The 27512-nt window shown below is 48.2% G+C and overlaps 1 protein-coding gene across 6 annotated transcripts in view; it reads left to right on the top strand.

Annotated features, from left to right (window-relative positions):
• LOC101119619 (protein Shroom2) overlaps positions 1-27512 on the top strand; it is a 147940-nt gene that overhangs the window by 65052 nt on the left and 55376 nt on the right. For 5 of the 6 annotated variants that reach the window (XM_060407611.1, XM_027963344.3, XM_027963345.3 and 2 more), the window contains exons 2-3: positions 4688-4839; positions 20980-21099. In XM_060407611.1, the coding sequence (XP_060263594.1) occupies positions 4688-4839; positions 20980-21099 (272 nt within the window). Of the gene's footprint in view, positions 1-4687; positions 4840-12341; positions 20863-20979; positions 21100-27512 lie in introns of those variants that run through there. The other variant, XM_042242376.2, reaches the window with a different exon arrangement.

The raw sequence follows: 27512 nt of genomic DNA, 5'->3' as shown, positions 1-27512 counted from the left end.
GGTCCTTGCCTGCCTGCCTTTTTGTAAAGGGAGTTTTTTTTTTTTTTTTCCCTTAGCAAAGGACACTGAGAACTTTGCCCGGTGGTTGTAGAACAGGACTGCCCCATTTGTGGCTTCTGCAGACGGTGCCCTCTGGGACTGGCAATGCCCGGCACTCTCTTGACTGTTAAACAGAGGATGGCAATAAAAGGAGCGTGCGTGTATGCAATGCTCGATGCGTTCGAGGCATGATGACTCACGTGTAATGCACGATAGACTATACACAGTCGACAGGCAGAGCCGTATTCCTGGCGCCCTAGGGCCAGCTTCAGGTCTGGGCTTCACCAGGTTCAAGCCTAATGAAGTCTTCCTCACGGGAGAAGCTTGATGGGGTCAAGAGTACAGACCCGAGGTCTTCAAAGCTGCCTGGTTTGCAGCTTTCTTTGCCATGAACATGAAAAACGTTGGACAAATGCTTTGTCTTGGCAAGGAAGCTGAGGCAGGCAGAGATGCCTGGCTACTCTGTCTCCCAAACCTGGAGCCATTTTGTTTTTGCTGAGAGTGTAGGTGGAGTGTGGTTTGGATGAGGCAGATGGGCTGCCTTGGAATGCGGTCTTTGCGGCTGGAGCAGGAGTTGTTAAGTCTTTGCAGATGAAGGAAAGCAACCAGATGTGATTTGGGCTTCGGGGTCAAGCCAGACCTTTGTTCAAAAAATTTTTCATTTATTTGTCTGAGCCAGATCTTCATTGAAGATCTTCCATCTTCATTGCAGTGTTCAGAATCTTTAGTTGTGGCACGTGGGATCTAGTTCCCTGACCAGGGATCGAACCCTGGGCACTCTGCATTTGGGAGCTCAGAGTCTTAGCCACTGGACCTCCAGGCAAGTCCCTTAGCCAGACGTTAATGATAGCACTTTGAGAGAGTCTCACGTGCAAGGGTTTGCGGGGATGAGACGGAAAAGCTCACCAGGTCATGGCCGAGTCGTTACAGGTAATGAGTTGCCTGTAGGAAGGGCTGCCTTCAGAACCTGTCCTAAGACCCTGCAGCTTCCTCCATCGTCATGGTTTCACCTAAAGGCTTTCTTGTGATGCTGAGATTCACCAGCTCTGCGCGCGTCTGGTTGTTTTCTCTCTGGGGACACCCACCCCTTCTTTCTCCTCCATCTCCTGCTCCTTCATCCTCTTCTGCCAGGCAGCCCAAGGATTCTGTCCTCCGCTGTTTATGGGTCTGTTTTCTGTGTGGGCAGCCTCCATCCCTGCCTCTCCAATCTTGTAAGTTTCTTCCCCTGCTGCTCACTCCATCTTTTTCCCCGGGGACTCCCACCTCCCTCCCACCTGAGGTAACTGCCCACCAACCCTCGGATTGGACACAGCCCTTGGGCACCCCCAGCTGGGGCATGTTGAAACCTAAATTCTCCACCACATGTCCTTCACCTTGGCTGTTTCTGGCTGAGTGTGTAATCTTGGCCGGGTGGAAGCTTATTAACGTTGGGATCTGTCATTACGTTGGGTTTAAAAATCGTCTAGACTTGGAAACTGGTTGTTAGCCGAACGAATTGCTTCATAGTTCTGTTTGGAGTGGTCATTTTGTTCATTATGTTTTGTTTATGGTGTCAACTTGCAATAAATAATTACTCTGTTACCCCTAAGGAGGGGTTGAGTTGTCCTTGGGTGCAGGCAGAGAGACAGATCCAGGTACCGTGTGGTTTCATCTTTGAGCCTGTCAGTGGCTTCATTTCCAGCTCTACAACTCCCAGAGGAGGAACGTTTCCTTGCTTTAGTGCCCGGTGAGGTTTGGAACTGATTTTCAGGTCAGCCCTGGCATATAGTGGGAGCGCAGAGAACTTGCAAAATTGTACCCTGGTATGCACATAAACAGTCATCTTTGTCACTAGTTTTCCTAGCAGTTTGTACAAAGAATGGCTTTTTGGTGTAGAACAGGGGTTGACAGCTTTTGTTTTTAAAGTAACAAGCCAAGTAGTAAATATTTTTGGCTTTATGGGCCCCCAACTGTAGCAGTGTATAAACAAATGGGTGTGGTTGTATTCCAGTAAAATTTTATTTACCCAAAACAAAAACAAGACAGCTGGCTGGATTTTCTGCAGGGAGGTTGAGGGGAGGGCACCCCACCTGGCATGTGGGATCTTCCCTGGCCAGGGATGGGGCCCGGGCCTCCTGCATTGGGAGCATGGAGTCTTAACCACTGGCCCACCAGGGAAGTCCTAGCTGGCTAGATTTGATTCATGGGTCATAGGGCTTCCCTGGTAGCTCAGGTGGTAAAGAATCCGCCTGCAGTACAGGAGACCCCGGTTCGATTCCTGGGTCGGGAAGCTCTGCTGGAGAAGGGACAGGCTACCCACTCCAGTATTCTGGGGCTTCCCTAGTGGCTCAGACTGTAAAGAATCTGCCTGCAGTGCAGGAGACCTGGGTTCGATCCCTGGGTTGGGAAGATCCCCTGGAAGGTCCCCTGGAGGAGGGCATGGCAGCCCACTCCAGTATTCTGGCCTGGAGAATCCCATGGACGAGGAGCCTGGCGGGCTGCAGTCCATGGGGTAGCAGAAAGCTGGAGACGACTGAGCGACTAAGCACAGCACACAGTTTGCAGGGTGCTGGTACAGAAAGTAGATTGGTTACTTGATGGCTTACTCGATGCCTAGTTGGATTATTGCTATATAAGAAAAGCTGGGTTAAGGATTTACAGATTGAAAATTCTCAGGATAAAAGTCATAAAATCCTTTTAAGGAGTTGGTCAGTCCACTTGTGTACATATTGTGTGTAACTCTGAGTAGGAAGTGTTTTATACACACGGGTTTGATCCCATGGTCAGGAACAGCTGAGACCTGTGGTCTTGCCACAGCTAAGACCCCATGCCACAATGAAGATGAAAGATGGCACGTGTTGCAACTAAGACCCAGCACAGCGAAATAGATAATTTTTTTAAAGCAGTCTAGCAGGTCCGCAAAATGTTCACTCTAGTCACCATAGGACCCCGACATTCTACTCCTAGTTAGTTGTACACCCAAGGGAAATGAGGATGCATATTCACACACAGACGCACTCACGGGGCCCTGACAGCAAATGTACGGATGTGGCCGTGGGTCTAAAGGAGGCTGAGCGCCGAAGAATCGATGCTTTTCACCTGTGATGTTGGAGGAGACTCTTGAGAGTCCCTTGGACTGCAAGGAGATCAACCAGCCCATCCTAGAGGAGATCAGTCCTGGGTGTTCATTGGAAGGACTGATACTGAAACTCCAGTACTTTGGCCACCTGATGTGAAGAACTGACTCATTGAAAAAGACCCTGATGCTGGGAAAGTCTGAAGGTGAGAGGAGAAGGGGACGACAGAGGATGAGATGGTTGGATGGCATCACCGACTCAATGGACATGAGTTTGAGTAAACTCTGGGAGTGGGTGATGGACAGGGAGGCCTGGCGTGCTGCAGTCCGTGGGGTGGCAAAGAGTCGGATACGACTGAGCTGAACTGACTGAATAGCCCAATAAGTAGAAACAAAGGAAATATATCCATCCCTGATGAACAGATAAATCGAATGTGGTCGATCGGTACGATGGAGTGTCACTCAGCCATAAAAAGGAACGGAGTTCCGATACAGGGGTCAACACAGACGCACCTGGAAAACACATCATGAGTGAAGGAAGCCAGACACACAAGCCCACCTGTTGTATGACTGTGTATATCAAGTGTCCACAGTACATACGTGTACATGTACACGTACATGGTTTCCGGGGAGGCCTGGAGAGTGACTGCTGACAGGCACGAGGTTTCTTCTGGGCTTAGGAAGCCTGTTCGCAGCTGGGTGGGTGGTGATGGTTGGACGACTCTGAGTACAACTAACAGTCCATTCATTCGTGTGTACATGGGTGGATTGGTGTGTATTTGACTTATAGCTAAATAGAGCTGTTACAGAAATTTAAAAAAAAAAAAAAAACAGTGAAAGAAACCTGTTACAGAAAAAGTCCTAGGTGCAGGACTTAAAAAAAAAAAAAATTTTGTTTTTTTTGGCTCCTGTGGGTCTTTTGTTGGTGCACGTGGGCTTTCTCCAGTTGTGGCGAGCAAGGGCCCCTGTCCACTTGCGGCATGTGGACGTCTCATTGTGATGGCTTCTCTTGTTGCAGAACACAGGCTCTTGGGCGCACAGGCTTCAGTAGTTGTGGCCCCCCGGGCTCTGGAGCCCAGGCTCAGCGCTTGTCGTGCATGAGCTTACTTGCGCTGTGGGACACAGACTCTTCCCTGACCAGGGATCTAACCCATGTCTCCTGCATTGGCAGGCAGATTGTTTAACCAGAGGACCCCCAGGGAAGCTCTAGGTGCAGGATTGATGGGTGAGACATAACTTGTCAATAATTTTAAAATACCCATCTGTTTTTTTTTTTTTTTGGAGGAAGGAGATCCAGAAAGAAAGGGGTCCATCTGGATCCCCTGTTTCTGGTGTGTTTTCGAGTGTCTGTGTACTCTGCTGCCCCTTCCGTAAAAGGTAGGCCTTGCAGATGCAGACTGGATGAGGGGTACAAACCAGGAGAAGGGTGCATCCCTGGTCTGCCGCAGGGAATCGGGGCCCAAGCTGGATCCCTTCACTCCTGGGTCGTTCGAGAACTGGTGGGTGGCACGGAGCTGTCACCGACACATCCTCCTGTCTGCGTCCTGGGGATTGGTTTGCTCATGCGGTGTGGGGCCTCTTTCTGCATTGCAGGTTGAAGAAGGCAGCAAAGCCGCGGCCGTGGACAAACTGCTGGCCGGAGACGAGATTGTGGGCATCAATGACGTCGGTCTGTCTGGGTTTAGACAGGAGGCCATCTGCCTGGTGAAGGGGTCGCATAAGACCCTGAAGCTGGTGGTGAAAAGGTAAGACCTGGGCGTCAAGCCTTGTTTACGAACAGAGATGAGCAGGCCGTCAAAGCATGGAGTCTGTTGGCTGCCCTGTGTCAACTGTGACAGTCCCGATGTGGACGTGTGTGTGTGTGTGTGTCTGTGCATACATGTGTGAGCGTACACTTAGGAAGTACATGAGTGATTCATCTCTTAGCCAAGGATGAATCCAACATCACAAGTTTGAAAGATTTCCTTTTCTTCTTTGTTTTACTTAGTTTTATGTTGGAGTATAGTTAACTTAGCTAAAGCTCCGATACTTTGGCCACCTGATGCAAACGGCTGACTCTTTGGAAAAGACAGCAAATTGAATCAGTTATATATACATACATGTATATATATACACACACTCTTTTTTAGATTCTTTTCCTGTGCTTGTCACATAGTATTGAGCAGAGTTCCTGGTAGCTGTCAGTTCTTACAAGATTCCTTCTTTCATTACTGCTGAGTGTTAATTTTTGACTTACGAAGTGATTTTGATTCCTTAAGTCTTATCCCTGGCAATAGCTGATTCTCTAAATGAAGCAAAGTGTCATGGCCCATTTTTAACACAAGGTGGCAGGCTACCGGATTTTCGGGTCTCATGCTAACGTGGAGTGATATATGCGGACATCCAGGTGTTTCTAGCACTGTACTGAGCTCTGGGGCAGGCAAGCATACTTGCATAGAAAGCAAATTGTGAATAGGAGTTGGGATAATTTGAGGGGGTCAGAGAGTGAAATTGGGGACATGATGCTTTTACATGTAGGAACTAGAACAGTACAGCTGGGCAGCTCAGAGGTTTTGGTGATTGTTTTGGGCCACGCTGGCTACAAAGCTTCCTGGCTTCTCTGGTGGCTCAGCTGGTAAAGAATCTGCCTGCAGTGCAGCAGACCATGGTTCAGTTTCTGGGTCGGGAAGATCCCCTGGAGAAGGGATAGGCTACCCACTCCAGTATTCATGGACTTCCCTGGTGGCTCAGCTGGGAAAGAATCCGCCTGCAATGTGGGAGACCCGGGTTCGATCCCTGGGTTGGGAAAAACCCCTGGAGAAGGGAACGGCTACCCACTGCAGTATTCGTGCCTAGAGCATTCCATGGAATTCTTGCAAGATCTTAGTTCCCTGACGAGAGATCAGACTCAGGGCCCCCATGTAATGGAGCCAGAGTCTTAACTACTGCACAGCCAAGAAATTCCCGTGGCTGCTTTTATATAGAGAAATAATCCTCCACTTGGTATTTCACAGTTGGCTCATTCACAGTACAGTGTTGACCTGCCTTTTGTTAACAGAATTAGTCCAGTCTTTTCCAAGATTGGCTGTAAATTTAAAAAGTAAATTGACCTCCCCTCGTACTTCAGTTTTTAGTAGACTTGAAGACATATCCCAAAGGATTTTTTGGGGGGAACCAAAATAGCATCAATGGAGGAGGTTCAGAAAGTGAAGAAGGAAGAAGTTTTGTTCTTTGCCACATTAACGGAGCAGCCTCATTGTTCTGTGGAATAGGCGATTGTCCTAGTAAATCAGGAAACTAGTGTCCTGGTGTGGCAGTTTCTGAGCCCTTCGGGGTGGAAGGGACGTGAGAGATGCTGTCGTGGTGTAGCGTTTCTTTGGGGTCACCTCATCAACCTCTGCACTTTTAAAGAGGAGAACCTTTGGGGTTTGGTGTGGTGTGTTCCCAGGGGTCAGCAGCAGGTTTGGTCCCCCAGAAGCAGTCAGCTGCATTGACCTCAGGGTTTTACGCAGTGCCCCCAAAGGGTTTGCTCCCTGCACAGTGGTCAAAACAAGCACTCTTTAGGGGTGCCTGCTGGAGTACCAGTTACAGTTTTTTCCAAGTGTGATTTTTTTATTCTGCATTATCAGTACTGAGAGTGACATGTGGACGTGGGAAAACATTTCACTTTTCATGTCATATTTCTTTTATTTTTATTTATTTGGGTGTGCCAGGTCTTAGTTGTGGTACCTGGGATCTAGTTCCCTGACCAGGGCTGGAACCCCTGGCGCGCTGCATTCAGAGCCCAGTTTCTTAGCCACGGGACCACCAGGCAAGTCCCAATATTCACTTTCAAAAGGGAATTGCATGGAATCCATCAGCCTTTCTCCCACCCCAACTCCATCCCCTTGTTTTGCCTCTCCGGAGAGCTGCCGTGTCAGTACTACGCTCTTAGGTTTCCTTTTAGAAACAGGTGCTTGTGTGTTTACAGGTGAAAGTGGAGTTTGTTCCACGTTGAGCACCCTGAGGTCTGACTCATGACTTGTCCTAACGACCCCATGATGCTCCGAGGTCTGGATGGTCCACCATGTGGTAACAGATCTCTCTGTGTAGACGTTTATGGTGCTTCCGGAGTATTCGTGTAGCAGACAGTGCTGTGCTGTGATGCCTTTGCACCAAAGTCTGCGTGTGTGTAAGTCATCGTGGTCCATTCCTCACCTGGGAGGTTTAGAGTCAGAAAGTACGTGCCTTGTGAAGTTTGTTTTCGCTGCCTTTGTGGATGGGATAGGTGACAGATGCTTTTATTGCTTGAAACAGGCATTTCCGTCCAGTGGACAGAAAGGGTGGGACACCCTTGCATGTGTTCAGAAGCTTGTTTTGAATTCGAGGAACATATGTAAGGGTCTGAAAACAAGACGATCTGAGTTCTGTTCGGAGCACAAGCCGTGAGAACTGGTGGTGGGAGGAGGGAGAGGAGGCCTGGGGGCCTGCTTGCTGGTGGGACAAGTGGGTGTCTAAAGACCCATGGGAACACGGTCAGATTTGGACTCTGAAGGGCAGAGGGGAGGCCCCAGTGTAGACTCTCTTTTGCATTCTGCATACCCAGGTTCTCTTTAAGTGACGGGTGTCCAGAATGATTATCTAGTTTGGAAGGGCTTAGTAATCTAAGTAACGTGGAGAAAGAAATGGCAACCCACTCCAGTATTCTGGCCTGGAGAATCCCATGGACAGAGGAGCCTGGAGGGCTATAGTCCATGGGGTCGAAAAGACTCAGAGGCAACTGAGTGACTGAGCTTAGGAATGTAAGTAACATAACATGTATAACACATTATAAAACCAAAACAAGTGGTTGGTTCAGATGCTTTTTAAAAAAAAAAAAAACAAAACCACACACACACACTTTGAATAACAAGCTTAGATATTTTTAAAAATTCTAAGTCATTTTATATTAAATTTTAATGCTGTGTGTAGGTATTATTTGGGCTTCCCAGGTGGCTCAGTGGTAAAGAATCCGCCTGCCAATGCAGCAGACACGGGTCCGATCCCTGGGTTGGAAAGATCCCCTGGAGGAGGAAGTGGCAACCCACTCCAGTATTCTTGCCTGGAGAATCCCATGGACAGAGGAGCCTGGTGGGCTACAGTCCACGGGGTCGCAAAGAGTCGGACACGACTGAGTGACAGAGCACGTACACAGGGAGGTGTTATTTTGCCTACTGGAAGACTCTGAAATGGATTTTGCCCAGAAATATGAATAAAATTTTATAAACTGGTGAATTTTACAAACCAGGGAGCTAGTTAATATTAGAATCTGTTACCGTCACCTGCCACATGGTGAATTCCTGCTTTAAATCCTGACGATGCACATAGTTCAGTTCAGTCGCTCAGCCGTGTCCAACTCTTTGCGACCCCATGAATCGCAGCACACCAGGCCTCCCTGTCCATCACCAACTCCCGGAGTTCACTCAAACTAATGTCCATCGAGTCGGTGATGCCATCCAGCCATCTCATCCTCTGTCATCCCCTTCTCCTCCTGCCCCCAATCCCTCCCTGCATCAAGGTCTTTTCCAATGAGTCAGCTCTTCGCATGGGGTGGCCAAAGTATTGGAGTTTCAGCTTTAGCATCAGTCCTTCCAATGAACACCCAGGACTGATCTCCTTTAGGATGGACTGACTGGACCTCCTTGCAGTACAAGAGCCTCTCAAGACTCTTCTCCAACACCACAGTTCAAAAGCATCAATTCTTCGGTGCTCATCTTTCTTTGCAGTCCAACTCACATCCATACATGACCACTGGAAAAACCATAGCCTTGACTAGACGGACCTTTGTTGGCAAAGTAATGTCTCTGCTTTTTAATCTGCTATCTAGGTTGGTCATAACTTTCCTTCCAAGGAGTAAGCGTCTTTTAATTTCATGGCTGCAGTCACCATCTGCAGTGATTTTGGAGCCCCAAAAAATAATGTCTGCCACTGTTTCCACTGTTTCCCCATCTATTTCCCATGAAGTGATGGGACCAGATGCCATGATCTTCGTTTTCTGAATGTTGAGCTTTAAGCCAACTTTTCACTCTCCTCTTTCATCAAGAGGCTATTTAGTTCCTCTTCACTTTCTGCCATAAGGGTGGTGTCATCTGCATATCTGAGGTTATTGATATTTCTCCCGGCAATCTTGATTCCAGCTTGTGCTTCTTCCAGCCCAGCATCTCTCATGATGTACTCTGCATAGAAGTTAAATAAGCAGGGTGACAATATATAGCCTTGACGTACTCCTTTTCCTATTTGGAACCAGTCTGTTGTTCCCTGTCCAGTTCTAACTATTGCTTTCTGACCTGCATACAGGTTTCTCCAAGAGGCAGGTCAGGTGGTCTAATATGCCTATCTCTTGAAGAATTTTCCACAGTTTATTGTGATCCACACAGTCAAAGGCTTTGGCATAGTCAATAAAGCAGAAATAGATGTTTTTCTGGAACTCTCTTGCTTTTTCCATGATCCAGCGGATGTTGGCAATTTGATCTCTGGTTCCTCTGCCTTTTATAAAACCAGCTTGAACATCTGGAAGTTCATGGTTCACGTATTGCTGAAGCCTGGCTTGGAGAATTTTGAGCATTACTTTACTAGCGTGTGAGATGATGCACATTGTAAGGACTTTTAAAACTCCAAACTAAGTTATATTTTTAAGTTAAATTATTTTTTTTTTTGTTTGGCTGTGCCAGGTGTTAGCCTCAGCATGTCCCCTGACCAGGAATTGAACCTGGGCCCCCTGCATTGGGAGCATAGAGTCTTAGCCACTAGGTATACCCAGGAAGTCCTGTGAGTGCTTTTAAAATTGAGTTCTTAAATCAATAACATGTGTCCTTCTCTGCTTGATCACTCAGTCATGTCTGACTCTTTGCCACCCCATGGACTCTAGCCCGCCAGGCTCCTTAGTCCATGGGGTTCTGTAGGCGAGAATACTGCAGTGGGTTGCTGTTCCTTTCTCCAGGATCTTCCTGACCCAGAGATTGAACCCAGGTGTCCTGTGTCTCCTGCATTGGCAGGTAGATTCTTTACCACTGCACCGCCTGGGAAGCCCGTATCCTTCTCTGTCTAATCTCCCCATTCTCATCTGTCTCCATCCCTAGGCAATCACTAATCTGACTTGTATGTCTGAGAAGAGCAGTTTTCTAGTGTTTTATGCCTGAGGCTTCCCTGGTGCCTCAGTCAGGTAAAGAGACCACCTGCAATGCAGGAGACCCAGATTCCATGTAGAACTCCACAGTAGATCACATACTTCTTTTTTTTTTTTTTTAAGTGATTATAAAGGCACTCTGCAGTGAATTCGTTGACTGAGCCACCAACGCACAAGTAATCCAATGTTGGAGGTTGACCAGATGGCAGCGGCGCTTCCTTAACCCTTAAGTACCTAACCACCCCAGGCACCTTAAGAAAAAGGTGGCTTTTCTGATAAAGACTGAGGAGAGCTTAGGGTCATGATGGTGAGAGTGGCCAGTGCAGCTTGGGTTGTTCTGGGAGGTTCTGTGGAAAGCCATGTATGCACCTCAAGGTGAAACAGGCTTTGTGAACAACGTGGGCAGTCTTTTCTGGTTGGTTGGTTTGGTCTTGTTGTTTTTTGTTTTCTTTTGAGGGCGGGGTCTATGCTAGGTCTTCATTGTTGCACAGGCTTATCTCTGGTTGTGGGGAGCTGGTGGGGGTGGTGGTCTACTCTGTCCGCAGTGTGTGCGCTGCTCATTGCAGTGGCTTCTGTTGTTTCAGAGCATGGGCTCAGTAGTGGTCACACGTGGGCTTGGTTGCTCCGAGGCCTGGGGCATCTTCCCGGACCAGGGATCGAACGTGCAACCCCTGCATTGCCAGGCGGATGATTCTTCACCACTGGACCACCAGGGCAGTCCCAAAGTGGGAATTGTGGTTGACATACTTCCCCCCCGCTGGTGATGTCTGCTGGGTGTTTGTCTTTCTCGTCCTTGCCTAGAGTGACAAAGTGGAGACATCTGGTTTCTCAGGCCCCACATATCTTGTCATCATTTAGAAGCCGGGGCCCAGAAGGCAGTGCCTTGGGGGACCAGAACCCCGATCACTGTCTGTGTGCAGCCAAGCTTCTTTCCTGGACGAATGAGAGCCAGCACTGCCTCCCTCCCAGGGTCGTGTTGTCAGGGAACAAAGAAGGGCCACAGGAGCCCCATAGGTGCACATACGTCCTCCTCTGAGATGCCCAGGCTCATCCTGGCGTCTGCCTGGAGTCAGGACTCGGGGAGCAGGAGGAGCCACTGGCCTACCTCCTGGGCGCTTTGTTGTTCCCTCTTTCTTAGCCAAGGAACTGCTGCACACAGGGAAGTTCAGGCAGATGTGGGAACATCTCCTGGTCTGTCTTCGGTACACCTGTCTTCCCCGCCCTGGAGATCCTGATGGGCAGGTGTGGGAGGGATATGGGCAGCGGTATTTCCTTGAGGGCTGCCTGTATTTCCCTGAGGGCCCCTGGTATTTCCCTGAGGGCCGCCGGCTGTTTTGCTGGGCGGCCACCAAGGTCATGCCACTGGCTTAAGCAAATGCGCTTGCAAAAGGTTAAGACCCGAAACTGGGTCACTTGTGGCATTTTCCAGATTAACGGGGGTGTCCGTAAGCCCCTTGCTGTTGGAGACGCTGATGGAGACGTGCTGAGGAATGAGGAGTTCTCACCAGTGCTGGGTTCAGGCTGTGTCTGCTGGGTGCTGTCAAACATGCATTAAAAACCTCTGCATGCATAGAGCCCGAATCTCATCCACGGTCCTCCGCTCCAGGCAATTGACCATATGTTTAGCTCCCTTTTAGGAATACATGGAATTTCAATCACTGTATGGAAAATTTCTTCTAAGTATCATGCTATAAACTATACCTTGACATTTGGAATGGCTCTTTTGGTCCTTCTGCCACATTTATCTGGTGAATATGAATCTTGTTTACAATGAGCCTCGCCTGCCACTTCATCTTTCGTCTCACTCTCGAGTGGTCCGCCCGCTGCCGTGAGCCGTTTTGCCAGGACCGCACTGTCCATAAGGCAGATTCTTTGTTCCTTTCTGCCTCTTTGCCGGACGCCTTAAAGCCTTCTGTGACTCTGATTCCAGGCTAAGCTCACATTCAGGAGCATATTAACACCCAGGGATGCAGGCTTTTGCTGCAGGTGGTGGTGAGGGTTAGCCAGACGCTGTGGCATAGTGACGCATTTAAAGAAGGCAGGTGTCTGCTCCAATGACAGCACGCACGCCTGCTCGGAGCAGGTTTCCTGCCACACGTGTGGGTTTCTCCACAGCCCTGAGGTGCAGTGAGTTCCGCACTACACCGAGCCAGCGTCGTGTCCGGCCTCCCATCTGCCTCTGGCTCCTCAGAGCTGTCCTGAGCAGGCTTCTCTGTGCGTGGCCCCAGCAGTGATGAGTGGAGATGCTCCTGAAGCTGCAAGAGGAGAGGAGTGGCTAGGACTGGGCAGGTTGTGTCTCCCCCTCCCCATCCCTCCTCCCCCCACCTCCCTTCTCCTCCTCCCCCTCCCCCCTCCCTTCTCCCCCTCCCCTCCCCCTTCTCCCATTCCTCCCCCTTCTCCCCCTCTTCCCCTTCTTCCCAGCCCCCCTCCCCTCCTCTAGAGCTCTTCCTAGGACAGAAAGGCTGTGTGTTCAGGGGGATGTGTATCTTACTGGAGATGCTTCCCTCCCTCTCCCCCTTCTCCCCCTCCCTTCTCCCCCTCCCCTCTTCTCCCTTCTCCCTCTTCTCTCCCCTTCTCCCCCTCCCACCCCCCTTCTCCCTTCTCCCTCTCCCCTCCCTTCTCCCCCTCCCCTCATCTCCCCTTCCCCTCCTGGAGAGCTCTTCCTGGGGCAGAAACTCTGTGTGTTCAGGGTGTCTGTCTTACCCAGGATGCTTCTGCAGAGTGGTCTGAGAGACATCATTTACATTTTAGGGGAAAAGTTTCTCTTTTGAGCGTTTGGGGGCTTATGGCCATTACCCACTATGCTTGCTTGCTTGTTAAAATAGAGTAGACTCACGGGTTTATATTGGGCAGATGTTGTCTTGCTTGGGCTGTTTTTATTACGTTAAATCAGGAGGGTAAAAAAAAAACACCACAAAGATCAGACTTGCTGTTATTAAATAAAATGGGGGTGGGTGTGGAACTCACATGGAACAGAACTGCTTTATTTGGGGAAAGGTTGCTTCTTTTCAGATGTAGATTTAGTGTATGGCTTAAGCAAGTGAATCAGGTGAATTATGTGAGATGTTTCCTACTCTGAGCCAAGAAGAGAGTGGTAAACAGTTAAGATTTGTGTTTCGTTGAAAGGCATGCAAGTGATGTTGATGAAATGTGGTGTGGGAAAAGTGATGGTTTCTAATATCTTAAGGCACGCAGAGAATGTTGCACATATTTTTGTTTGTACACTCTGGACTCACCAGCTCTGTTGCTTATATTTAGTTATGTTATATGTAGTTATGTTAATTTATATTTATAGTTGGTTATGTTAATGGTTGTACCTTTTTTTTACTTATAGTTAGTTAATGGTTGCAGCTTTGAGTGTCTGTGGTATCTTGACCAAAATATCCATTGTAGGGTTGAAATGTAGCCAAGAAAGTTGTGTTGGTACTTTTATAAAAACATTGACTTGAACGAAACTGTGTGTTCAACAACTGGGGATATGCACTATGATTTCTGGTGGTTTGGACAAAGCATTTTTAGTGTTTCTGGTGCTGAGTTGGGCTTCACTGGTGGCTCAGTGGGTAAAGAATCCACCTGCCAATCCAGGGTTCCATCCCTTTGGATCGGGAAGATCCACTCCAGTATTCTTGCCTGGAGAGTCCCGTGGACAGAGGAGCCTGGCGGGCTACAGCCCCTGGGGTCGCAAAAGAGTGGGACACGACTAATCGAGTAAACAACAGCAACAACAACAGTGCTGGGTGAGATAGCCGCCCCCCCCAACCCCCTTTGCAGAAGTTAACAGAAAGACAGCCGAGTCTTTTGGGTCTGTCCGCCTTCTGCCTGTGTTCATTGTGTGGCGTGTCTGTGTGGTCTTTCCTGTAAATACATCCAGAGAACACGACTGGTGGAGACAAGTATGCGCTTGTCCTGGCTAGGGGACAGATAAGGGGTGCCCCGGCTTCACGGGGTGGAACTCTGAAGCTTTGATCCCATGCGGATGCTGCTACTCGGCCGTGGCATTTGGCTTGGCTGCTTTGATGTCTGGTATCAGTTTCAGCCATTGAGGTCGCTTGGGAATTTTTATCTTCACTTCTTTTCTCTTTCTGTATAAAGGCAGGAAATAATGACCTCTTAATCGCCTTTCATCAAGAATGATGTCACCATCCACAGCTCCGTATTGTCAGATCACTGCTTGCGGAGGTCGGTGGGGGTGGGGGGAAACACTCCGCCACTGGACAGACGGCTCTGACGTGTGTTTTTTATTCATTCACATACGTCAGAAGCGCTCCAGCCAGGCCGCCAACGTCATCCCCTTGGTTCCTGCCCTTGGGGGCACTGGCAGCTGAGTGGGTGATAGGCAGGGACCAGGAAAGCTCTGACAAGCGGTAACAGAAGGAGGGAAGGCTGGAAGCCGACCCCCACGTCAAGCTGTTCTCTGAAGGCTGAGCCAGGTTGGAGACACAGACGTGGCCCTATGTCAGCGATGCCAAGGCCTCCTAAAGAGGCTGGCACAGGGGATGCTCAGCAGGGTGGGGGTTAGCCCGGGGCTTGAGCTGTGCATCTCAGACCCCAGCTCACCTCTGAATGGCCAGGAGGCCTTTGTGCCAGCGTGGGCAGCCTGCCCAGGGAGCGCACAACAACTCTCCAGGGGCCTGGGTGTCGCTCCCTGGCCACTGGCAGCCGCTGAGGGTTGCGGAGCTAGGGCCCGATCTGCAGAGCTGAGTTGCCGGGACCTTGGAGCGGTGGGAGGCAGAGACAGCTCTGGAGATGGAGAGGCTTGCCTGGGGCAGGAAGGCAGCCCAGCTCGGGGCGGGCTTCAATCAGTGTCTGTTTTGTTCGGTCGCTCAGTCGTGTCTGACTCTTGGTGACCCCAGGGACTGCAGCATGCCAGGCCTCCTTGTCCATCACCAACTCCCGGAGTCTGCTCAAACTCACGTCCAATGAGTCGCTGATGCCATCCAGCCATCTCGTCCTCTGTCGCCCCCTTCTCCTCCCGCCTTCCATCTTCCCCAGTATCAGGGTCTTTTCCAGTGAGTCAGCTCTTCGCATGAGGTGGCCAAAGTATGGGGTTTCAGCTTCAGCATCAGTCCTTCCAATGAATATTCAGGACAGATTTTCCTTAGGATGGACTGGTTGGATCTCCCTGCAGTCCCAGGGACTCTCAAGAGTCTTTTCCTAGTGTCTGTAGGCTGGTGCTTTGGGATGTGTTGGTTTCAAAACACTTAATAAAATGGGTGTTTGTGGTTTTGGCTCTCCTCCAGCCTGGAAGCACCATCAGCATCATGCCGATCTCTGTCCCCCTGCGTCTGGAAGCTCCGGGGGCTCCCTGCCTGGTGCTCATCTCGGTCACCCTAGTACTCAGTGGGAAGCATCTGCAGGACTTTCCAGGCTCTCCTTTATCTGCAAGGCCCTCCCCACTGCCATCTACTCCGACTCTTGCTTTTAAGATGTCCCCAAGCGTCACTTGGGGTTTTATTCCCCAAGAAGTTCCCCATGGCCAGCGTCACCTGCAGCCCGCACACCCTGTGGTTCCCCTGTCACGGTGTCCAGCCAAGGCCCTGCCTCCCCGCTGGCCTCCCAGCCTGCACAGCCTGCACTCTCAGGCCCGCCGTGCTTGCGGGGCCACATGCAGGCTGTGTATTTTCTGAGGCAGTGGCTGCTTTGCTGCATTTGGAAAGGTTAGGAAAATAACCCAGCACTCACGTGATTTTTGTTTATTGCTTTTTTTTGAGAGAAGAATTTTCTGGAACTGCTGGAATTCAGAGCTCCCCACATGGTGGGGGGGCGTCAGCACCCCCTGCCCTGGTTGGATTTGGGCTCTTTTCTCCTGAGCATCCCTGCCCGCACAGCTTTGGGCATCTCTGGGCTGAGCTATGCCAGCCTCCTCCCTCCCGGAAAGGGGCGTCCTTGCTGGTTTCCCGCAGCCAAGCTGGCATGTGTCCGACTGGGGCCCGTGGTGGGGGTGGTGAGGGGGGGGGCGTTCCTTCCATAGCACTTAGGTCCACTCCTGTTTGGTGTCTTCTGGGGCTCCCCGTCCCCAAGGGCTCCAGGGCACTTTAGCTTCGGTGTGGGTCTTCCCTACCCACACACATGAGGCAGTTAACCCCGAGCAGGTATCCCTTGTCCCCTCACATTGGGGTGTCTTGTTTTGACGCGTCCTGTGGCCAGTGCCTGGTGGCTAAGATGGCAAAAGCACCTGCCTGCAATGCAGGGAGACCTGGGTTTGATCCCCGGGATCGGGAAGATTCCCCCGGAGAAGGAAAATGGCAACCCACTCCAGTGCTCTTGCCTGGAGAAAATCCCATGGACAGAGGAGCGTGGTAGGCTTACAGTCCATGGGATCACAAAGAGCCAGACATGACTGAGCGACCCCACTGGCTCACTGGTGGCCTGTGCACCCCTCATGGCCCCACGCTGGCAGGCTCCTGATGGTTGAAAGCCACACAAGTGTTTATCTTGTGTAGGAAGAAACTCAAGTCTTTTACTGAGATGAGCATCTTGTATCTGCCCCTCCTGTGTTTGTTCCACCTGGGGGCTCTAGGTGGCGCCAGAGCAGCGTTTGGTCCCCCGCGCCTTGCTGCCCAGTCTGGTCCCAATGACTGTGATGCCAGAGATCAGCTCTCAGCCAGTCACCCTCGTCTCTCTCATCCAGACAACCCCAGGGGCCACCTCCCCGGTGGTCCACTGGTTAAAGATCTGCCTTGCAACACAGGAGACGCTGGTTCGAGCCCTGGTTGGGGAACCAGGATCCCACGTGCTGTGCAGCAAGAAAGCCCGCATGCCATAACTAGACGGTCCATGTGCCCCACAGGATGCAATGAAGATCCTGGTGTGCCGCAACCAAGACCCGATAAATAAATAAATAAGTAAATTCTTAAAAAAAGGAAAAAAAGAAAAATTTAAAAAACCCTGCTGTTTCAGCCGCCAGAGGGGCTGACAAACCACCTGAAAAGAGAAAGTTGTTCGGTCGTGTCCGACTCTGCAACTCCATGGACTATAAAATTCTCCAGGCCAGAATACTGGAGTGGGTAGCCTTTCCCTGCTCCAGGGTATCTTCCCAACCCAGGGATGGAACCCAGGTCTCCTTCATTACAGACAGATTCTTTACCAGCTGAGCCACCAGGGAAGCCCAAGAATACTGGAGTGGGTGGGTAGCTAATCCCTTCTCCAGGGGATCTTCCCGACCCAGGAAACTGAACCAGGGTCTCCTGCATTGCAGGTGGATTCTTTACCAGCTGGGCTATCAGGGAGCCTCCCTTGATTCCCAGGTATGTTTACTATGCTCTAGGAAAGTCTGAAGATCTGACAAGAGCAGACACATTTTAGGAAAACTTCACTGTCCCCAGTAGCCCCAGTTCCTTACTTAGAGCTTGTGGGTTCCACCCTTTCCACTGTGCTTTCATTTGTTTTTAAAAGCCATAATTAGTACTGTGACCCTGGCTGTGTCTTCTCAAAGTAGAAACATGTATCAGTGTATAGACATTGTTTAGTCACTCATTCGGGTTTAACTCTTTGTGACCCCATGGACTGTAACCCACCAGGCTCCTCTGTTCATGGGATTCTCCAGGCAAGAATCCTGGAGTGGGTTGCCATCTCCTTCTCCAGGGGATCTTCCCGACCCAGGGATTGAACCTTCATCTCCTGCATCTCCTTGCATTGGCAGGTTGCCTCCTTACCACTGAGCCACCTGGGAAACCCGTGTGTAGACATCAGTTCAGTTCAGTTCAGTTGCTCAGTCGTGTCCGACTCTTTGCGACCCCATGAATCGCAGCACGCCAGGCCTTCCTGTCCATCACCAACTCCCGGAGTTCACTCAGACTTGTGTTCGTTGAGTCAGTGATGCCATACTTGGCTGTATTGTTTTTCACAGATCCTGGCGTTTTTTATTTTTAATTTAAAATTTTTAAAATTTTTTAAATTTTTTTAAATAAAAAATTGTGGCAGCCCTCTCAAGCCGGTAATGCTGTTAGTTAGTCTGTTAGTGACAGGTTTCCAGCAGTACTTGTTCACGCTGCCTCTTTGTGTCTCGCATTTTGGTAACTCTCACAGTGTCTCGAACTCTTCCGCCATCGCGTTTGTTACGGTCTCTGTGGTCAGTGATCTTTGGTTTTACTTGCATGACTACTAGGACTCTGAAGGCTCAGAGGATGGTTAGCATTTTTTAATTTAAAATAAGGTCTGTACATTGTTTTCGTAGACATGCTGTTGCACACTTGGTTGACTCCAGTGTAGTGTAAACACAAGGTTTATATGCACCGGGAAACCAAAGCACTCATGTGGCTAGCTTTATTACCATATTTGGTTTGTTGTGAGGGTCTGGAGCCCAACAGAATCTCTCTGAGGTCTGCCTATATTATCTTTTAAAATAGGATGAGAAACATTTACTCCTCTCAGGGTGCAGGACTGCCCCAGTAAACCAGCTCCTTTCCCACTGTTTCCTGTTACAGAGTTGCAGTAATTTGCCACAAGGTGTGAGGCCTTTCCTTTTCCTAGCCTCTCTTTCTGTTGCCTGCAGTCTGTCTAGTTTTCTCCCTTTGTTAATTACCTGTGAAGGAAGATGAAAGAAGTTCTGGATGTTATAGCACAGAAAAAGCCGTCTGAAAATGAAATTCACGTGGCCAGAAGCTTCCTTACGAGGATCTTGAGAAACTCTATGAGGTAACAGTCTTGGTTTTTACAATCGCTTTACTCCCGAGGTGGGATGGATTCATCCGTTTTATGCTTCAGTTCGTGGGCAGTTGTCATCAAGTCAACACCTTGCGCACTTTTGCCACCCATGGGTCTTTTTTGTTTGTTTGTTTGTTTCCTTGTTAATTATCGGAGTCATCAGAAGATTTGTGTTGTAAATAGCTTTCTGGTTTTTCATTACTATTTGTTATTGCATGAGTCTTTACTGTTCTTGCCTGTTGGAAAGAATGTTTGACATCCGTCAGGTGCTCAGAGGCTCAGTTGTGCCCTTCAGCTCCGATCTGGAGTTGCCCATGGCGAGGCTAGGCCCGTCCTGAATTGCAGGAGCAGGAGAGGCAAGTGCGCACCGTGTCCTCACGCAGCAGCTTGCCCTGGAGGCTCTGTGACGTTCATCAGCAGCTGCATGGATTTCCGACACCTGGGCAGATGTGGTCAAACCCTAATAAGCTGTCATAGATGGTGGTGATGACAGCGGGGGCAGGGAAGGCGCCTGTGACATTCAGAAGCCCTGGCAGGAATGGACCGGAGCCTGCTGGTCTAGGGCATGGTGATGCCCACTGTGGAGAACCCTTAGATGACTTCAGACACTCTGACAGGCTCAGGGCAGTACATGTCCACTGACCCCCTTTATGGCTTCCCTGGTGGCCCAGATGGCAAAGAATCTGATTGCAATGCCAGAGACCCGGCTTTGATCCCTGGATCGAGAAGATTCCCTGGAGAAGGGAATGGCAACCCACTCCAGTATTCTTACCAGGATAATCTCATGGACAGAGAGGAAGCTGGTGGGCTACAGTCCATGGGGTTGCAAAGAGTCAGATATGACTGAGTGACTAACACAGACACACACATACACACACACACACCAGTCCCATGGACAGAGGAGCCTAGCACGCTATAGTCCATGGGTTTGCAAAGATTTGGATAAGACTGAGTCACACACACACACACACACACCCGCCCCCCCCCCCCCCCCCCGAACTCTGACAGGCTCAGAGCAATACGTGTCCACTGGTCTCTGTTAGGGCTTCCCTTGGGACTCAGATGGTAAACAATCTGCCTACAATGCAAGATACTCGGGTTCCATCCCTGGGTCGGGAAGATCCCCTGGAGAAGGGAATGGCAACCCACTGCAGTATTCTTGTCAGGAGAATCCCATGGACAGAGGAGCCTGGCGGGCTACAGTCCATGGGGTTGTGAAGAGTTGGATACCACTGAATGACTAACACAGACACACACGCACACCTACACACAGACACACACACACTTGCCACTAACTACAGGATAGCCATGTTTGCTTGAGTGAGTGGATAAATAAATGCACCCAATCTTGTGACCTTTTCGAGTCCTGTGGCCACTGCTGAGTTTTCCAAATTTGCTGGCATATTGAGTGCAGCACTTTCACAGCATCATCTTTCAGGATTTGAAACAGCTCAACTGGAATTCCATCACCTCCACTAGCTTTGTTTGTAGTGATGCTGCGATTCATGGGGTCGCAAAGAGTCGGACACGACTGAGCAACTGAACTGAACTGAACTGAATCTTGTGACACCCAGCCCACGCCTTCTCCTCAAGGAGGCCAGGGGTGTCTGCAAAGTTGCACTGACACGGGCAAGACAAAAGATGCTGCTGTGGTTTTTGCTGGGGAGATGGGAAAGGGGAGGCAAGATGTATCTATCTTCTTACCTCAAAGAAATTTGAGGACTTCCCTGGCAGTCTAGTGGTTACGACCCAGCTTCCAGGGCAAGGGCTGTGGGTTTGATCCCCAGTCAGGAAACCAGGATTCCACTATGCCAAAAAAAAAAAAGAAAAAAGAAAACATCTTTAAAAAGAAACAGAATCACTTTGGCAGCCCGAGGGTCAATTCGCACCTGGGAGCCAGTGATTGTCTCTCTGCGCTCAGATCAGTTCTCCAGTAACGAACCTGTACCAGGAGTGCTGGTGCCCAGATGTTGAAGGGGAAGCGCCTGACTGCGATGCCGTGAGTCACACGAATGGTTTCTGCCTCTCAGTCCTTTCTTGGCACGAAGCATTCCTCGGTGTGATGTCCCTGAGTCGTCTGCATCCCTTTTTTTTTTTTTTTTTTTTTAATCCCCAGGAGGAATGAGCTGAGCTGGAGGCCACACTCCTGGCATGCCACCAAGTTCTCCGACAGCCAGTCCGAGCCAGCTGCACCTCTGTTTCCCTGCCCCTCTCGGCCGAGCCGGTATCACGCCAGGTAGGTGCACCTTTTGCCTTCTCCCCCGCCTCCCCCAGGGGCTGGGGAGCTGCTTTCGCTTTCTGCCACACCGCTGACAGCCCTGCCTTGTCGTCACCATGCGTTCCTTTCTTTTCCTTCGTGTTGCGGTGTAGTTCATTTATGGTAGTCTTCATTTCAGCTCTGCAGCATAGCGAGTCCCAATTTTTCAAGCTGCTACTGCCGTCTTAACAGGCTTCCCAGGTAGCTCAGCTGGGGAAAGGATCCTCCTTGCGATGCAGGAGACCCCGGTTCAATTCCTGAGTTCGGAAGTTCCTCTGGAGAAGGGATAGGCTACCCACTCCAGTATTCTTGGAATGCAGGAGACCCTGGTTCAATTCCTGGGTCGGGAAGTTCCCCTGGAGAAGGGATAGGCTACCCACTCCAGTGTTCTTGGGTTTCCATGGTAGCTCAGCTGGTAAAGGATCCACCTGCAAGGTGGGAGACCTGGGTTCGATCCCTGGCTTGGGAAGATCCCCCGGAGGAGGGCATGGCAACCCACTCCAGTATTCTGGCCTGAAGAATCCGCATGGACAGAGGATGCTGGCGGGCTACCATCCATAGGGTCGCAGAGAGTTGGCCACGACTGAGCGACTAAGCGCAGCACACATGTACTCCATGGAAAGTTATTGTAAAATATTGGCTATGTTCCCTGTGCCAGACAGTACATCCTTGCAGCGTATTTATGTCATCGTTTGTACTTGACTGCCCTACCTCTGTCCTGCCCCTCCCCCTTCCCTCCCCCCACTGCCAATCGCTAGTTTGCCTGTGTGTCTGTAAGTCTGCTTCTCTTCTATCTCTTTGTTGTTGTTGCTGCTGTTTTTGATTCCACATATAAGTGACATTATGCAGAATTTGTTTTTCTCTGCCTTAGTTCATCAAACACAATGCCTTCCAGGCCCGTCCTTGTTAATACGAATGGCAACATTTCATTCTTTTTTATGGCTGAGTAGTATCCCATTGTCTGTGTATGTGTGTATGATATATACACCGTCTTCTTTAATCTACTCATCTGTCGATGGACTTCAAGGTTACTTCCGTATCTTGAGCACTGTAAATAATGCTGCTATGAACAATGGGGTGCATGTTATCTTTTCGAATTAATGTTCTCATTTGGGGAGGGATTTATATATCAAGGAGTGGAATTGCTGTATCCTCGGGTAGTTCCCTTTTAGCTTTCTAGGCACTTGCATGCTGTTTTCCAGTAGTGAACAAGGGTTCCCTTTTCTCTGTGTCCTCACCAGCTTTTGTTATTTGCTGTCTCGTTGATGACAGACCTTCTGACAGGTGTGAGGGTGATACTTCATTGTGGTTTTGGTTTGCATTTCTCTGATTACCGATGCTGAGCAGCTTTTCACCTGCCATCTGTATGTCTCCTTTGGGAAAATGTCTGTTCAGGTCTTCTAACCATTATTTATTTATTTTTAAACATAAATTTATTTATTTTAATTGGAGTCTAATTACTTTACAATATTGTATTGGTTTTGCCATACATCAACATGAATCTGCCATGGGTGTACACGTGTTCCCTATCATGAACCCCCCTCCCACCTCCCTCCCCATACCATCCCTCTGGATCATCCCAGTGCACCAGCCCCGAGCATCCTGTTCTGGACTGGTGATTTGTTTCACATATGATATTATACATGTTTCAATGCCATTCTCCAAATCATCCCATCCATTATTTATTAATGTATCTTTGGGCCATATCCGTCATGTGGGATCTTAGTTCCTCAAGTGGGGATAGAAGTCTCCACCCCTGCAGGGGAAGGGCAGAGTCTTAACCACTGGACTGCCCGGGGAGTCCCTTCTGCCTATTTTTTAATCAGGTATTTATTTTCCAGATAGAGTGGGATCTGTTTATTTTTTACACTTTAACCCCTCACTGGTCATGTCATTGGCAAATATTTTCTCCCATTCAGTAGGTTGTCTTTTCATTTTGTTGATGGTTTCCTTTCCTCTGGAAAAACCTTTCATTTTAACTAGGTCCCGTTTGTGTATTTTTGCATTTCTTTACTTTGCCGTAGGAGGCAGATCCCCAAAAATACTGCTAGAATTTATGTCAAAGGGTGTTCCACCTATGTTTTCCTCTGGGAGTTTTATGGTTTCTGGTCTTAAATTTAAATCCTTAATCCATTTCGAGATTTTTTTTTTTTAATACTGTGTTAGAGAATGCTCTAGTTCCATGCTTTTGCATGTAGCTATCCAGTTTTCCCAGCATGACTTATTGAAGAGGCTGTCTGTTCCCCACTGTATGTCCTTGCCTCCTTTGTCATAGACTAGTTGATGATAAGCGCGTGGGTTTATTTCAGGGCTCTCTATTCTGTTTCCTGACCTACGTGTCTGTTTTTGTGCCACTGCCATACTATTTTGAAGACCATAGCTTTGTAGTGTAGTCTGATACCTCCATCTCTCTTCTTTCTCAGGATTGTTTTGGCTCTTCAGGGTCTTTGATGTTACTATGCAAATTTTTAAATTGATTTGTTCTAGTTTTGTGAAAAATGCTGTTGGTATTTTGATAGGGATAGCTTTGAATCTGTAGATTGCTTTGAGCAGTATGGTGATTTTAACAGTATTCTTCCAGCCCATGGTATATATTTCCATTCTGTGTATGGCATTTTCAGTTTCTTTCATCAGTGTCTTACAGTTTTCTGACTATAGGTCTTTTACCTCCTTGGTTAGATTTTTCCTAGGTGTGTATTATTATTGTTATTTTTGTCCACACTGGGGGACACATGGGATCTTGGTTTCCCAACCAGGGATCAAACCCACACCCCGCACAGTGAAAGCTAAGACTCTTAAGCTCTGGACCACCAGGGAAGTCCCAGTAATTAATTCTTTTTAATGCAGTTGTAAATGGTTTGTTTCCTCAGTTCCTCTGTCTGATGGTTTCACTGTTAGTATGCAACACATTTCTTTATGTTAATTTCACATCCTGCAACTTGACCAAATTCATTGATGTGTTGTAGGAGTTTTTTGGTGACATCTTTAGGATTTTCTATGTATAATATCACGTCATCTGCAAACAGAGGCAGTTTTACTTCTTCCTTTCCAGCTTGAATTCCTTTGATTTCTTTTTCTCTGATTGCTGTGGCTAGGAGTTCCAAAACTTTGTTGAATGAAAGTGATGAGAGTGGGCATCCTTGCCTTGTTCCTGAAATGCTTTCAGCTTTTCACTGTTGAGTATAATCTTTGCTGTGGATTTTGCCTATATGGCCTTCATTATGTTGAGGTACATCCCCTCTATGCCCATGTGGTTGAGTTTTTATCAAAATGGATGCTGAATTTTATCAAAAGCTTTCTCTGTATCTCTCGAGATGATCATATGGTTTTTACTCTTCAGTTTGTTAATGTTGTGTATCCCATTGGTTACTTTGCAGATATGGAAGCATCCTTGGTATATCCTGAGATAAATTCCACTTGATCATAGTGTATGATCCTTTTAATGTATTCTTTGATTCAGTTTGCTAATATTTTATTGAGGATTTTTCAGCTATGTCCATCAGTGATAATAGCCTGTCATTTTATTTTTTGTGTATGATGTCTCCGGTTTGGTATCACAGTGATGCTGGCCATGTAGAATGAGTTCAGAAGCATTCCTTCCTTTGCAATTTTTGCTGTAGTTTGAGATGGAAAGGTGTTGACTCTTCTCTGAAAGTTTGGTAGAATTCACCTGTGAAGCCATCTGGTCCTGGACTTTTGTTTGATGGGAGTTTTTTTAAAAATTAGATTGAGCTTGTTGCTGCTACTTAGTTTGTTTATATTTTCTACTTTCTGGTTTGATCTTGGGAAATTGTACATTTCTTGAAATTTTTCCATTTCTCTAGATTGTCCATTTTATTAGCATGTAGTTCATATAATTATCTCGTAAGATCCTTTGTGTTTCTGTGGTATCAGTTATAATTTCTTTCATTTCTGACTTTACTGATTTTTGGGGTCCTCTTGTTTCTTGAATCTGACTAAAGGTTTATCAGTTTGGTTCATCTTTTCAAAAATCAGGTTTTAGTTTGATCTTTCTTAGTGTTTTTGAGTCTATATTTCATTTATTTCTGCTCTAATGTTCATGATTTCTTTCCTTCTACTAACTTTGGAGTTTGTGTGTTCCTTTCTCTAGTCCCTCTACATATAGGGTTAGCGTATTTGAGGCTGTTTGTTTCCTAAGATAAACTTGCATTGCTGTAAGCTTCTCTCTTAGAACTGCTTTCTCTGCATCCTGTAGGTCGTGCCTTGTTTTATTTTGTATGGTGCCTTTCTTGACTTCAGAATGATGTTCCTTTTCTGATGAGAAAAGTCTATGGATGCATCACTACTGGAACGATTCTAACTTTTTTTCACTGAGTAGGCAGATGTATAATACTTGAAAACAAAACACCAGGAGAAAGGATGGGCAAGCGTGCTTTCTCATTTATGTCGTCTAATTGATAAATCAGTTTTGGCCGAATCCCTTTGAGCCAGCTGAGTGGGGTGGCTGTGCACGTTGCCACTCTTCTTTAGAGGTGTTTGTGTGCAGGTTAGAAGGCAGGCGTCACTTATGTGTTGAGCAAGTGTGTTTTGCTAAAGCTCCCCAGGGGATTCTGTGCTACACCAGCACCCTTTCTCCCAGGTTGCTCTGTGGAGGTACAGGAGAAACCAAAGGCCTTCACAGCCCATGTGCCAGGCTTGGGACCAGCCTTGGCCTGGTGGTTTCTCGGTGACTTTGAGACAGATGGCCTGAGAATTGTGAGTTGGTAGAAGGGGGAGGGCTGGTCCACATGGCTTACCTGGGGCCCACATTTCAGGGTCGGAAGGGCAAATGCCACCCCCAGACAGCACCATGGGGGTGTTGGCTTGGAGAACACCAAGCTGGGAGCTGACCAGTCACCTCGGTTAGTGGCCAGGGTCCTCACTAGTCTATTAGAAGGACAATTGGTAACGGCCAGTAGTGTGCCTCTTTGGGGTGTGTGCACAAGTGCCTGTGTGAGTGTATACGTGTATTTGTTTGTATATGTATGTGAGTGTGGGTGCACATGTGTGTGCGTATGCATGATATGCATGACTGGGTGTGTCTTTGTGTGTATTCAGAGCTGACATAACTATCTCAAAGTCAGCTTTTGACTATTACTAAATGCCTGCTGTAAAGGAAAATGTATCTTAAATCGAATATTCCTGGGACTTCCCTGGTGGTCCAATGGCTAGGATTCCGAGCTTCAAGGTCCCCAGGTTAGATTCCTGGTCAGGGAACTAGATCCCACATGCCGCAACTAAGTCTTGGCATGGCGCAGCTAAGGAGCCCATGGGCCGTCACTAAGACATGGCCCAGGTAAATAGTACAATATTACCTATTTACAGCCATAAGAGATGGTAGTATTTGGAGCCTAGGCTACTTTGGAAAAACCCAGGCTATCATCCCAGTGGTAACACTTAAGTGAAAAAGTGGGCCTCGGAGTGCATTATGACAATGACTTCATGTAATAGGATCTCCATGAAGCCCACTTGGCTGTTTTTGACTTAAGATACCCATGTGCCCTGTGGAAACCGCGCTGAGCTTTATTTCTGTCTGCTTGGACTTAGAATCTCCCGGAAAAATCCACTCAGGAATGCAGGAGACAGGATGGAGAGAAACGTACTCCGATTCTGGGAGGGGACCTGCTCTGTCCTCCGAGGACACGGTGTAGAGCCCAGTGTTCATTGCACCCCCCCTCCCGCTGAGTGACTTAGCCAGCTCACACTCTTGTGTCTTTTCCCAGGTCACAGATTTTTCTTTCTTATGTTGCTTCCTCTCAAACCTCAAGTAGGTGCAGTTTTTTTCCCCTCCTTGAAGCATGAATGTTCTAGCTTTGTTGAGCTTTAATAAAAGCACTTTACATGCCTGGATAAATAGTTTCACCATTGAGAGCTTAAGTGTGCAATATTGTCCTATCAAAAAAAAAAAAAAGAAGTGTATACCTTAGTTTTAAAATACGAAAAAAAATGCTAATCATCATCTGAGCTTTCAGTGAGTGGCAGTCCTTTTGCAGTAGTAACATGAACGATCACATGTCACCATGAGAAATAATGAAAAAATTCTGAAATACTGCAATAACTTAAAAAATGTGGCAGAGTGAACAGTGTTGGGGAAAATGGCACCTATAGGCTTGCTTGATTCAGAATTGCTACAGATCTTCAATTTGGGGGGCAGGGAGGAAGCAGTATCAGCAAAGTGCAGTAAAATGAGGAATGCCTGTAATTTAATATTTGGGTTTTGCAAATATAATCTTATCTCTGAACTTGCATTTTTAAGTTGAAGATCCTTCTCTTTTGATGGCCTTCCTCATGCTAGCAGTGCATAGCATGAATTATTTCATGCACTAAACTAGAGGATCACGAACTTGTTCCGCAAGGGGCCAGATAACACTTTCCAGCTGGTAGGCAGGTGT

This window comes from Ovis aries, chromosome X (assembly GCF_016772045.2).
Source record: "Ovis aries strain OAR_USU_Benz2616 breed Rambouillet chromosome X, ARS-UI_Ramb_v3.0, whole genome shotgun sequence".
NCBI lineage: Eukaryota > Metazoa > Chordata > Mammalia > Artiodactyla > Bovidae > Ovis > Ovis aries.
The sequence above is the reverse complement of the archived record's forward strand: the minus strand, read 5'-3'. Positions and strand labels throughout refer to the sequence as shown.